A 13,807-nucleotide genomic window follows, 5' to 3' on the forward strand; every position below is an offset into this window, starting at 1 on the left:
AGATGGTTCAAATATAATCTAACTGTATTTTTTTGTTGGTATACTTTTGTATTAACATATTCAATTGTTATCAATGTATTTCGAATCCCAAATAAAAATTAACGAATTACTTTTTTTTTTGAGGAAATAAACCAAGAATATGATTCCTTAATAGTTTAGAATTTATTATTTATATATGGTAATTTAATTATAGAATTTCTAGTTAGTTTAGGATTTGTTATTTATACTATTTAGTTAATTATGTTTAATTAGGATTTGTTAGTTGTAATTTAATTTGGTTTTGTTAGTATTATAAATAGAAGAGGCGTTTATTACATATTTTCAATCCAAGTCTCTTACCTCTTATTTGTTCACTACATAGCTCATATACAAAATCATGGCACCAACAACAAGACGTCTTGATGGTGATTTTGGATATGAAAAAGTATTCTCTTCTCATCTTCTTGATGATGATTTTGGGAATGGAAAAGTATTCTCTCAAAACAACGAAAATAATGGAAAGTTGGAGGGAAAGAAGAATGAGTTAGGGGAGGAACTTGAGGAGAAAGACAAGAAGAAGAAAGAGAAGAAGAATCGTGCGGAGAAATCTTGGGAGAGACGGAAGATGATTCGTGCGGAGCGATCTACAAAGGAGAGGCAAAACATGCATTTTTAATCATAGTTATCGAGTTTAATAAAATTATTAATTTTTTTTCGCTTTTTTGCTTGCTGTGTTTTGAGTGTGTTTAGTTTGTTGCAGTTAATCGCTTTTTGTCTTGCTATTTTTTGATTCGTTAGGTTTACAATTCTAGAAATAGAGATAACAAATATCAATAAGCTTATCTCACCCTATGATAATCACTTGTCACCCAATCACATCTTACGCAAGTAGTAGTTATAATCGTATTTCGTAAATTTTAATATAGTATTTTATATATGTATTAAAAATATTCATTAAATGTGTATACAAATTATATTTAGAATCAATTACTAATCAATGTTTATCAAAGATATTGGATTGAATTCTTAAGCAAGCATAAGGAATTGAGTATATTGAGAATAGACCAATTGAAGATGGTTTAAATATAATCAACTGTATTTTTTTGGTGGTATACTTTTGTATCAACATATTCAATTGTTATCAATGTATTAACTATTCAACTGATACATTTATATCAATATATTCAAGTGTATCAGTTGATCGTTATATTTTTTATGTCAATGTATTCAATTGTATTGTTTCTTGTTATGCATTTGTATTCATATGATTTTCCTATTGAAAGGCAAGTACCAAATGCACTTCAATAGTTATAAAGCCCTTAAATTGTTAAATATTTATATTTGCATCAAATTTTGTATTTTGTATTCTTATGTGTTTGTGTTGAAAGATAAGTACCAAATATATATTTTGTATTGTATTCATATGTTTTTTGAACTGAATGATAAGTACTAACTACATTCCACATGTGTATACTTTTCAAGAGTTAGAATTTTTATATTTTCTTGTATTTGGATTCAGCTGTTAAATAATTATATTTATATGCATTTTACATTTAGGTATTAAAAGAAATTTGATAATTTTTACGAATACAACAACACGTTTGACTCAAATGAAAATAATAAAATCACACGCAAATAAATACATCAAGAGATTTTAATGCATTAGATATATAAAAAGACTTGATAATTTTTTACGAACAAAAATGAAAACAATATACATTGACCATAAATGAATATAATAAGAAAATTGAATACATACTTAGCTTATTGGTATTGAATATAAGAAAAATTATCAATATTTATGATCACACACGAATATAACAACGTGTTAGAATAAAAATGAAGATACAAGAAATTTGGTAACATTTGAATACAAGTAATACAACGATGACACAAAATGAATAAAAGAAATTTGACAGATTTTATATTTAGATTTTGAATTCTTCAGAATATCAATGAAACATATACATTTTAGAGTCCAATTTGAAATAAGAATATTTTTAAGGAGTAATTTATTTTAATTCATACATCTTTTACTTAATTTAATAAATTTGTATTTTTGTAGAAAATCACAAAAAAATATAATTGGATATAACAAATAGCAAACTAAAAATATAACTGCAAATTATAAATATTGAAAATATAGTTAAGAATTGTTAATTAAAATCTAATGTTAGCTATTTTTTTATAAAAAAATAATCCTTTTTTTAACATATTCAAAGTGGTAAAAGGCAAGTACTACACTAATTCTAACCTGACCAAATTTGTCCTATCATAATAATCTCAAACCTCGTGAACTTGAAGCCCTACAATAGTTCTTTTCCATAATAACCTCATCATATTTATCTATTTATCGTTATTTTCTATGTGTTCATTTTTATAACTTTAGTATTTCCTCCACTAATTACTTGTCTAATTTCTTTTTATTTGTCTTTTTTTATTTGTCAATTTTGATAAATCAAGAAAGAACAATTTATTTTTTTACATATTATACTCTCAATTAATTACTTTGAAAAAGGTAGAACATTTTGAAAATGTTAAATTTTTAATTCATCCACTTCATAATTAATAAGGGTAAAATGATAAACTCATTATGTCAATCTTTATTTTCTTAATAGGTGTGTCAATTCAAAAATGAACAAATAATTAGGGACAGATGGAGTGTTTAGATCAACTTGCATATATCATACTGATTTTATTTGATAATTATCGCCTTCTATCAGCAACAAAATAATAACTTTAGTATTTAGGTCCATTTATATATTTATCACCTTTTATTAGTAACAATTTGCACTTGTCTTAATTAATTTTACATGATATTTATCATTTTTTATCAACAACAAATATGAAGTAGCTTTATCTAAAAAAATTTTACATAAAATTAAACCATAGTACTCGACCCACGTCATTTTATTTTTCTTTAGCTTTTTCCCCTTCATATATATGAATAATGATAATCTCATCATATCCATTTAATAACTTCAACTTTTTTCTTCTTCTTTGTTTTATAGAATATAATATATATAATTTCTCTTATGGAGCTTACTAATTACTCAAAAAATGTGGTTCTTCTAGTGTTGCTAATTGTATTTCCATTTTCAATTGCTGCTAAGAGCAAGTCACCGTGTGATTTTCCGGCGGTTTTCAACTTCGGCGACTCAAACTCCGACACCGGTGGATTGTCGGCGGCATTTGGTCAGGCTGGTCCACCCGCCGGAGAGACATATTTTGGTGCCCCTGCCGGACGGTACTGTGATGGTCGTCTTGTTATTGATTTCATTGGTAATTATTATAATCTCACTTAAATCTCAATGTTGATTATTGTTTTGATATGCTTGAACGTTTTTTAAAAATACTCTTTTTAATTTTAAAAGATAGTGCATTACATCTTTTTCAGATTTCACTGAAATTGTTATTTCTCAATATTGATGACTAATTACAAACAAATTAAAGTTTTTCTTTAAAACTATTTTACTATGAAGTTCTTCTTACTATTTTATGTTATGCTTGGAATTGCGAAAATCAATTAAATGTCTTTTACCAATTTTTTCTAAATGATTATTAAATATTTTAAATTTTTATTTACTATAGTTTATAGTATATTCTTTACTTAATTTTTAGATTATATAAATTTTTTAGTTAAAAATGGAAAAAAATTATGTCAAAATTCATGATAATAGCTTAAAATTTAACTCTCCAAATTTTAACTATATCATATAAATTAAAATTAAAAAAATAATATTCTTGCAAGAGTGAAATCATCTTTAGAAACTTGTATTGCTCTTAACGTTTAGAGTGAGTTTTTTTGTTTTATATAAGAATTCGATTAATTCAAATTCATCATTTCTAAAATCTATTACAGAAGAATAATACTTTTAGATATTTTTAATTTTTAAATCTCAAACTGCGGTCGAACCATTAAAATTGTAGTCAGAGTAGCGGTGGGGAAGGTAAAATGTGACATTTTTTTGTTTGTATTAGGCAGGTTTATTTCAAAGGCTGAATTAAGAATCCACCGACGCTAATAGCTTCTCATGTATTTGAATTGTAATGTTAAATCAAACTGAATCTTTCTTGTGATGAGTGTGTGGATTTGATTTAAGAGCCTTATTTTTTGGGGTGGGGTGGGGTGGGGTGGGGAGGGGGGTTATTTTGAGCTTTTTTGAGTAAAATTTGTTTTTATTTTTAGAAAAACAGATGTAGCATTAAAACATAATAACACTATGTCAAAAATGATATTTAGCATTAGTTAATAACAATAATTTAATTGCTATCAACTATATACTTCCTTCGTCTAATAATAGTTGTTCATTATATTATTTTGAGATGTCCAACAATACTTGTCCACTTTATGTAATCGATGAATAGTTTTACACTTAGTTCCTAATTTACCCTTATTATTAATTATATTCATTTTCCTATTACATTTTTCAAGACATTGTATCTATTATATTCAAAGGGTGATATAGTAAAATTACACTTCTATTTATAGTTTTTTAAGTAGTGTGTAAAGTCAATAGTGAATAACTATTGTTGGACAGAGGGAGCATTTGTAGCAACAATTATTACTCATTGTAAACCAACTCTTTATTAATGTATATATTTATTATCGCTAAAAATTATTTTTGTAACTATAACTAGTTTTGATACTGGACGTGTTTGGTATAGATGAACATTTTTTTAAAAAAAATTCATGTTCAATTGATAAAATATTTTGAATAATATTTTTTCTTGATTCGAATTGGAATTGTCAAGTCATCCATAACTATTTAGTCAAAACAAGAATTCATTTTGGTCGAATCGCCTAATTTGATTTGTTTATTGGTTTATTGTAGGGCATATCTCATTGCAAGATTCATCGACTGAAATCCATAATTTTATTTCCATTATACTTATTTTCATTTTATTTAGTTAGTAGAACCTTCTAACTATATATTACTCTTCGTTCTTAAAAGTAACTTCTCTTGACAAAAAAAAAAAAAAGTAACTTCTCTTGAAAGTTAAAAATTAAGTTGCTATAGAAAGTTTTCTACTCTTGGTTTACTAGTTCCACTTATATGTTAAAAAAAACTATATACTAAGCAATATTGATGTGGATTTTTTCAGCTGAAAGCTTAGGAATACCACATCTAAGTGCATTCTTAGATGCATTGGGTTCAAATTTCAGTCATGGAGCAAACTTTGCCACAGCTGGTTCAACAATCAGACCACAAAACACAACTCTTCATCAAAGTGGTTTTAGCCCCATTTCATTAAACGTTCAGAGTTACGAATTCAACGATTTCCTTCACAGGTCTCAGATTATTCGTAACAAAGGTAATAAAAATCTATAGTTCATACTTTGTTCTGTAGTCTAATATTCTTGTTTCTGATTATTTTTTTTATAATAATGTGTACAGGGGATGTGTTTAGTAAGTTGATGCCTAAGGAGAAACATTTTTCTGAGGGGTTATACACATTTGACATTGGACAAAATGATTTAACTGCTGGTTACTTCAATAACATGTCCACTGATCAAGTTAGAGCTTATGTTCCTGATGTGATCGATCAATTCAAAACCGTTATTAAGGTACATTTACCTCATAACTTAACTGTATAATAAGATGAGTGGTCTCTTTATAAGGCTTAAACAATCCTCTCCTTTTGAGCTGGCTTTTGGGGCGTGACTATAACTTAGGTCCAAAATCTAATTTTACCTGGTATCAGAGCAGTATTCATCTCACCCAATGTTGAGCTTCCAAATTAAAATTGTCAAGTTATCATAACGGTTTTTCATTGGTCACTCACAGGGTATATACAGTCGTGGTGGTAGATATTTTTGGATACATAACACAGGTCCAGTTGGTTGTCTACCATACGTATTAGATCGTCTGTTAATAACAGCAGGGCAAGTTGATAAGGCAGGTTGTGCTTCTCCTTTCAATGAAGTGGCTCAATATTTCAATGCTAAGTTGAAGGAAGCAGTGATTCAGCTAAGAAAGGATCTTCCATTAGCTGCTCTTACCTATGTTGATGTCTATTCCGTCAAGTATGAACTCATCTATCGCGCTAACAAGCATGGTATGTAAACTAATCGTACATCTCATGATCTCTTGTATGCAAATTATTGAATTCTGTTGAACCCGTAATTAATTTACCCCTGGTTGGTGAGTTTATAGGGTTTGAGCATCCATTACAAGCTTGTTGTGGGCATGGAGGGAAGTACAACTTCAACATAAATCATGGATGTGGAAGCAAGATAAAGGTGAAAGGCAAAGAAGTAATATTGGGAAAATCATGCAAAAATCCATCAGAAAGAATAAATTGGGATGGTGTACATTTCACAGAGGCTGCTAATAAATGGGTGTTTGAACAAATTGTGAATGGTTTATATTCAGACCCTCCACTTCCCTTGAATATGGCATGTCATAAAAAATAAGATTGTACCAATTGGATAAATTAGTTAACCACTTTTTAGCTTTATGGATAAAAAAATCCTAGATCAAATGGATATTGAGTTATTTTGTTGGTGTATTATTAGATTAGATCTAGGAACTAAATAATATTTCAATTTCAAGTAAGAATCTTACTTTGATTCTAATAAACCGATTTCGATTTATGCAAATGTACCTTTTTGTATCATTAGTTAGATTTTGTTAAAAATTTGTGCAAATATAATTCTTGATAAATTACTCTCAACGGTAGACTCCACGTAGTATTTTTTTAAAAAAAAATTGTTTAGTTGTGGTGTCCGTGTTTATATGGAATATAAAATAAATTATTTTGTCAAACGTAATTGAGTTATCATCTTAAGTTGAGTAATTTTATTGATAAAAAATAAAATTCAATATACACGATAAATTATCAAAATTCAATAAACTTACCAAAAAAATTTAGATTGTGATTTAAATATTTTCTCATAACATCTTTTTAGACGGTGATCTAAAAGATCTCTAAGTCAAAAGAGGATCTTCTACTAAAAAAAAAATATTGCAAAAAAAAGGACCACAAACGAAAATCATGACTTGCTAGGTTGCTTTTAGTCTCTTGATTTTTTGTTGTTATTTTCATTTTCAACTATAAAATTGAGTCGCTGAAAAATAATTTATTGAACGACGGAAGTAAAGTTGTGTTGACATTCAATATCATTTTGTTTGCCTTTTTTTTCAATTTTTTTTTATAAACTCTCGTTGATATAGATAAGTCTTGTTTCACAAACTAACCTTATTTCGAGAATAAAATAACTTACGAATTGAATAGAATAAAATACTATTCTTTTTAATTTTTTATATATAAAAATAAAAATCTTTTATAAAAAACACAAAAATAATGAGTAGTAAATTTGTACAAAACTATGAGCTTGTTTGACATTGCTATTGGGATGCCAAAAGTGTTGTTTTTTTCTCGATAAAAGCACTTTTTTTGAAAAAAAAATAGTGTTTGACAATTTCTCAAAATTGCTTTTAAATGGAAGCAGAAGCAGTTTTTCTGCTGTTGAAAGAAGCTAAAATTTTTTGCTTCTTATAAAAAAGCAGAAGCAGAAAATTATTTTCTGGAAGACTAAAATATCCCTCCCATATATACATATTTACTAATATATCCCTTATTAATTAATTAACATATATCATAAATTTGATTAAGTTTCATACAAGAATTTTATTTTTTATTTTTATATAATAATTTTTAATTTTATTTTATGTTTATATACTATTATTATTTTATATTTTATATATTATTTTACGCTTTATTTTACCGAATCAGAAATAAATGTAACAACAACATTTTTGTAGGATTAAAATTATGAAGAACTTTATTTATTTTGTGGTAAATTTTTCTTATATAGTGGTTTAATTTGTGGAATAGTTTTTAAATTTATTTTTCTTGATATTTTAAATTATATTTAAATCATCATGTTAATATTACATTAATATTTAATTAATTGATTTTTGTATTTATGTATAATGTTGATTGAAAATTTGAATATGCATATTTAATTTTTTTTTAAAATCTAATAGATATTTAAAATAGTATCTCTCTATAAAATAATCTTAATATTAAAAGTACATTGATACTTACTTTTTTCGTAATTTGACCCAATCGAAGAAAAAAGATGTTATTCAAACGCATTTCAAGTAATTGTAGTAAAACTTGACTTGTTGACCCCTTGGCTTTTCTGGCGATACGAACGTATTTCAGTACTCTCAAAAACACTTTTTAAAAAAGATTAGTCAAACACGATTTGCTTATCAAAAACACTTTGCAAATGAATTAGCCAAACACAAATTAATTATTTTTTCAAAATACACTTTTTAAAAAAGATTAGTCAAACACGATTTGCTTATCAAAAACACTTTGCAAATGAATTAGCCAAACACAAATTATTATTTTTCAAAATCACTTTTAAAAAAAGCCATTTAAAAAAAAAAAAACTTCTAATTTTTAACAGTAATGCCAAACAGACTCTATATATTCCATTAAAATATGTTAGTAAATAACATATCAAAATTGACTATATAATTTGAGGACCATATGGTCAATTTAAATAGTAGGTAACTAGGTTAGTACAGGTCGAATCCCATGTACATAGATTATGTCAATTTAAATTTTTTTTAAAATCAAGTCACCATTTCCTTAAATTTAGTAGAATCAGATAGTCTTTCAAGCAATAATTAAAAAAAGACTACAAATTAGTCTCAATCTTGAAAAATGGAACGATCAATAAAAATAAAAAAAACCTTTTATATGTTTGGCATCTAATGTAACAGAATATTTGTGATGAGTGATGACCATGGTAACACAAATCTTGATTGTATTTTTGTGTTTAGTGCCAACCCAAATCGTAGGCAATTGCAATTTTGCAGCCATTTTCAACTTTGGTGACTCAAACTCAGATACTGGTGGCCTTTCAGCAGCATTTGGACAAGCTCCTTATCCCAATGGTGTAACTTCCTTTCATGCCCCTGCTGGTCGATTCTCCGATGGTCGTCTCCTTATTGATTTCATTGGTAATCTAAAATCTCCTCTTATTACTAATGGATTGTTACATAGTTTGTACCCTTAAATTGAATAGAAACATGTGTTTGTGAAATAACTGGTCATTTTTTAAGTTTTATTAATATATGAACACTCCTCAAGGAAAATATGTAGGTATAAACATATATGAACTTTGTTGTATCCCTCCTAAAGGGAATTGCTTGTCTTGTATTTTTCCCAATCTGTATACGGGCTATTTTTTTATTTTTTTTTGGGGGAAAGTTGATTTACTACACTTCAAAGTCATTTCTTCTTCGATTATGTTTCCTATTTTATTAACAACCAACTGCAACGAATGCCTTAGTTCTTGCGTTTGGTATGATTTCATTTTCCAAAACCTATTTTCCAGTGTTTGATCAGATAGTCAAAAAGTTTAAAGATGAATAATGATAATTAGCAAACAGGATATTGCCTTGATGAAATGTTTGAGTATTAGAGATTGATTATAATGTCTAAATATTTGTGTAAGAGGCGATATGAAGTTAAGAGTTGAGATAACTGAGGAGGAAAATGACTCTCCCCGAAAAAGTAAGGGTAGTCATTTTATTTTTATGACAAGGAAAACCCGCAATCGCTACCCTTTGGAGCGCACAGGTTAAAACCCCAGCTCCTACATTTTTTTCTCTTTTGGTGGAAAATGTTTTCCTCGAAAAATATATTAAGGTGTTTGGTTACTAGGAAAGATTTTTTGTTATACCTAACTCAACCTTGAGACAGAGGACAGGTTTTTCTTTTCTTGTTATGATTTGTTTGATCAGCTTCTGATGTTTTTTTTGTGTTCCTGATTTTTGAATTGCCAGCTGAAGGCTTAGATTTGCCTTATCTTAGCGCGTTTCTTGATTCGATTGGTTCCAACTTCAGCCATGGAGCTAATTTTGCCACAGCAGGATCAACAATTAGACCTCAAAACACAACCATGGGCCAGAGTGGATACAGTCCAATTTCACTGGACGTACAAGGTGTTCAGTTCTCAGATTTTCATACAAGATCTCAGATAATTCGCCAGAAAGGTACTAGCTTTATTGCGTATACTGCAGATGAAAATAGTATGCTTTTATTTTGGAACAGGCTAGAGTTTTGTTGTTCTTCACAGGAAATATCTTTGGCCAATTGCTTCCCAAGGAGGAAGACTTTTCTCAAGCATTGTACACGTTTGATATCGGACAAAATGATCTCACTGCTGGCTACAAGCTTAATATGTCCACTGATCAAGTAAAGGCTTATGTTCCTGATTTGCTCTCTCAGTTATCCAATGTTATAAAGGTCAGTAAAAGTAAACCAATCTATATTAGTTATCTACTTATTTTCTCTACGAGTTTTGTTCATTTTCTATAAATGCAGAAAGTATATGCAAGAGGCGGTAGATCATTTTGGATTCACAACACTGGACCAGTAGGTTGTTTACCATACGTTATGGATCGCTTTATGATCACAGCAGCACAAGTCGATAAGTATGGTTGTGCTAATCCCTTCAATGAAGTGTCAAAGTACTTCAACCTTCTGTTGAAGAAAACTGTTGTTCAGCTCAGGAAAGAACTTCCTTTAGCTGCATTCACTTATGTTGATGTCTACTCGGTTAAATATTCGCTCATCGGTCATGCAAAGAAGCTAGGTAATCTTATGATCTAACATTTTTATCTTGAACTTGAATTTATTTTAATCTTTTACATGGCATTAGCTTCTAGATTTTGAAGTCTTATGTAGAGAAAAGACTTGCAGTAGTTATTCTTGGATCAAAATTTTCATAAGTTATGCGTCATGTTTAAGACCACAAGATTAAAGGACATTTTGTTACATTTTATGTATCTTTATTTCAAGACCACAAGATTTAAAAGTCTTCTTTACTTTTTTAAACTCCGTGTCAAGTCAAAACCAGACAAACGAATAACGAATTGAGACGGAGGGAGTAACTAGAAATGTATATTTAAAGGTTCTATGTGAAATGACAGGATTTGAGAACCCATTCCTAGCTTGTTGTGGTCATGGTGGGAAGTACAATTACAACAGATTCATAAAATGTGGAAGCAAGAAAGTGGTGAATGGAAAAGAGATAGTGATCGCTTCTTCATGCAAGGATCCATCAGTTCGGGTTAGTTGGGATGGAACTCACTTCACAGAAGCAGCTAATAAGTGGATATTTGATCAGATTGTTAACGGCTCGTTCTCAGATCCTCCAATTCCTTTGCATTTGGCCTGCAACAGAGTTAACAATTGAAATTTGTACTCTTTTCACATACTGTCTTATGTTTCCTTCCTATTTGATTTTTATAGGATTGAATAATCTCCTCTGGTTCATTAACTACATATAGTTTCATGAGTGTCATTTGACTGAAATACAACCTTATTCATTCACTAATAGCTGAGAAAAGGTTTGAGGATACTAATGTTCAACTTTTCACCTTACTTTTTCTTTCAATACTATGACGATTCAATTCACCTTGAGACTGCTCTGGCTTCATGCATTTTCGTGTTTTATATGGAATAACATCTTGAGTTCTTAAGTCCGTGGTTTTAAAGGATGTAATAAGGAGGTATAAAGATGGTAACGTGAGGCATGAAATCACTATTGGAGCTTGTGAGAGTCTAATTTGAACAAATGTACCAGTGTTATTCTGCAATTTTACTGTCACAACCTGCAAATGAACCAACTCCTGTTTCAATTTGTAACTTCATTTGAATAACTAAAGCTCTTTAAATAGTTGCACACTGGCTAGCTTTTTAAAGGATTTATACACAAGTATCAGCCTCATCAAACCTCATTAGGAACAAACTGTTATTGTTCAGCATCTATCTTGAATATCTTGCAAGAAGCATCTACCAGGCGAATCTGAGATATGTGCAATCAAATCTACCTGAAATCATTCAAATCAAACGCCCTGAATCAGTCAAAAAGCTTATTGATTTGATTCATCCTATTGCATTTTTTTGGGCGAGAGGGAGGCTATGAGTCACCCGGGCTGTGGATTTTCCGTTGGTTGATTCTTGAATGTTTCTACAAATATTGAAGACAAAACTGTATACGGGGTATTCCCACATACTAATAAAACTAAATGTGGGATCCCACAGGAAGATAGGCAGAGCAAGGCTTTCTGTGATAAAGGCATATAAGCATGGAAGTACATTTCACAAATAAACATGAAAATCATATCAAGTTTGAAAATAAACATAAGTTGATAACTGAAACTATAAGCTGATAACTCATGAAGTTGAAGCTAATTACACTTCAGTTATGTTAAAGTACAAAAATACTTTTCTAAGTACAAAGAGTCGTTACACATATTGACTCGTGTATGCAAGATGTAGTAGCGGAGTGTATGTATGCCTATCTCCCCAACAAACAATAGCCCCAATGAGCACTCACACAAGGAGAGATCTCTTCTGAGGCTGGAGGTAATCACATCAATAGCTGAACAAGAACTGAGAATAAATATTGAAGGTAACAATTAGTGAGCGACATGAAATATATATATATTTTCAAAAACTAAGCCAAATAACATCAGATTTTTCAGTTGATGGTGCAGCACACACATGTGCATCGCGATTGCGGGCATGACTATCAAGATCACATAGGGAATGCGCGTGAGCTGCCACATTCGTGTGGGGAAGGATCCTGAGTGTAAAATTTGTTTTTAAATAGTAAATTGGGAATGTTTGCATGCTCTAAGGAAGGGTAATGATATTCATTGAGGTTGTTAAGGCAGATCTCTCAACCCAACCTGATTGTAGACACTAGACATCATTTATACTCGTAATTAAGGGAGATCCCTCCTTGAAATAATTTTTGTGAGTAAAGGCTGAAGGGGCAAATGCCTCAAACATGCGATCAACCTCTAGACGTGAGTATCTATCTACATGTGCCAAGCAGATTTGACAACTCCTCTACCAATATATTGAAGGACGTGGTTTGTCAACATTACAAATACCAATAAGTAGAGTAAAAATGTGATTCACAAGTTTCAATCTATCTGAAACTTCGTGCCTAGTTAACATAATCACATAAATTGACATGAAGGAAGTCGACTTGTCCACTTTTCCTTTTTTTTTTTCTTAATTATTTGTCCATTTTAACAAATCAAAAAAAGATAATTTTTAAAAAATTTATTATACCCTTAATTAATTAATTTTAAAAAGGTAGACTTGAAAATTTTTAATTTTTAATTTGTCCACATCATAATTGATAAGGGTAAAATGGTAAACTTACTATATTAATAATTGTTTTATTAATATGTGTATCAAGTTAAAAGTAGACAAATAATTAGGGACAGAGAGAGTACCTAACTATTAAAAAATCTATATATATATATAAAGCTGGATAACAAAAGTCTGACGTGGCACCTCTCTTTGATCAGGATTACCATTTATCTTTTTTTGTCAATTTTTTGATTTTTTTTTTAAATTCTTTTGATCTCTAATATCTGCCAAAAGAAGAAAAAGAAATATTTAAAATATCTTATTTATCTCTCCTCATTATTACTATAATTTATTATATTTATCTCTCTTCACCATTACTATAATTAATTACTTATCCTTAAATTCCTCTTTTTACCTTCTGTTTTTATATTTTTCTACAAATCCTGATTTATTTATCCTTTTTTTTTTAATTATAATTTAATATTATACTTTTTTATTTCTACAATTTTCTAAAAATAAAATATCTTATTTATCTCTCTTTTACTTATTACCATAAACGTTTTATTTACTCTAATAATTACTTTTCCTTAAATTCCTTTTTTTACCTTTTTTTAAGTATAATTTTCTAAAAAAAACTAATTTATTTATCCTTTTATTATCATATTTTAATATTATACTTTTTATA

At 29.0% G+C, this 13,807-nt stretch overlaps 2 protein-coding genes across 2 annotated transcripts; both read left to right on the forward strand.

The window, feature by feature from the left end:
• The first annotated feature begins 2,909 nt into the window (after positions 1 to 2,909).
• On the forward strand, positions 2,910 to 6,583 carry LOC102578574 (GDSL esterase/lipase At3g26430-like). Its single transcript, XM_006357531.2, has 5 exons — positions 2,910 to 3,261; positions 5,086 to 5,295; positions 5,379 to 5,548; positions 5,769 to 6,039; positions 6,138 to 6,583. The coding sequence occupies exons 1-5, from the start codon at positions 3,015 to 3,017 to the stop codon at positions 6,395 to 6,397; spliced, it is 1,158 nt and encodes a 385-aa protein (XP_006357593.1). The 5' UTR covers positions 2,910 to 3,014; the 3' UTR covers positions 6,398 to 6,583.
• A 2,015-nt stretch (positions 6,584 to 8,598) lies between these two features.
• LOC102578914 (GDSL esterase/lipase At3g26430-like) lies at positions 8,599 to 11,375 on the forward strand. The gene is made up of 5 exons (XM_006357532.2): positions 8,599 to 8,963; positions 9,792 to 10,001; positions 10,085 to 10,254; positions 10,333 to 10,603; positions 10,941 to 11,375. Exons 1-5 carry the CDS (start codon positions 8,741 to 8,743, stop codon positions 11,204 to 11,206), a joined length of 1,140 nt encoding a protein of 379 aa, XP_006357594.1. The 5' UTR covers positions 8,599 to 8,740; the 3' UTR covers positions 11,207 to 11,375.
• The last annotated feature ends 2,432 nt before the right edge of the window (positions 11,376 to 13,807 follow it).

This window comes from Solanum tuberosum, unplaced genomic scaffold (genome assembly GCF_000226075.1).
Source record: "Solanum tuberosum cultivar DM 1-3 516 R44 unplaced genomic scaffold, SolTub_3.0 scf00248, whole genome shotgun sequence".
In the NCBI taxonomy this organism is placed as follows: Eukaryota; Viridiplantae; Streptophyta; class Magnoliopsida; order Solanales; family Solanaceae; genus Solanum; species Solanum tuberosum.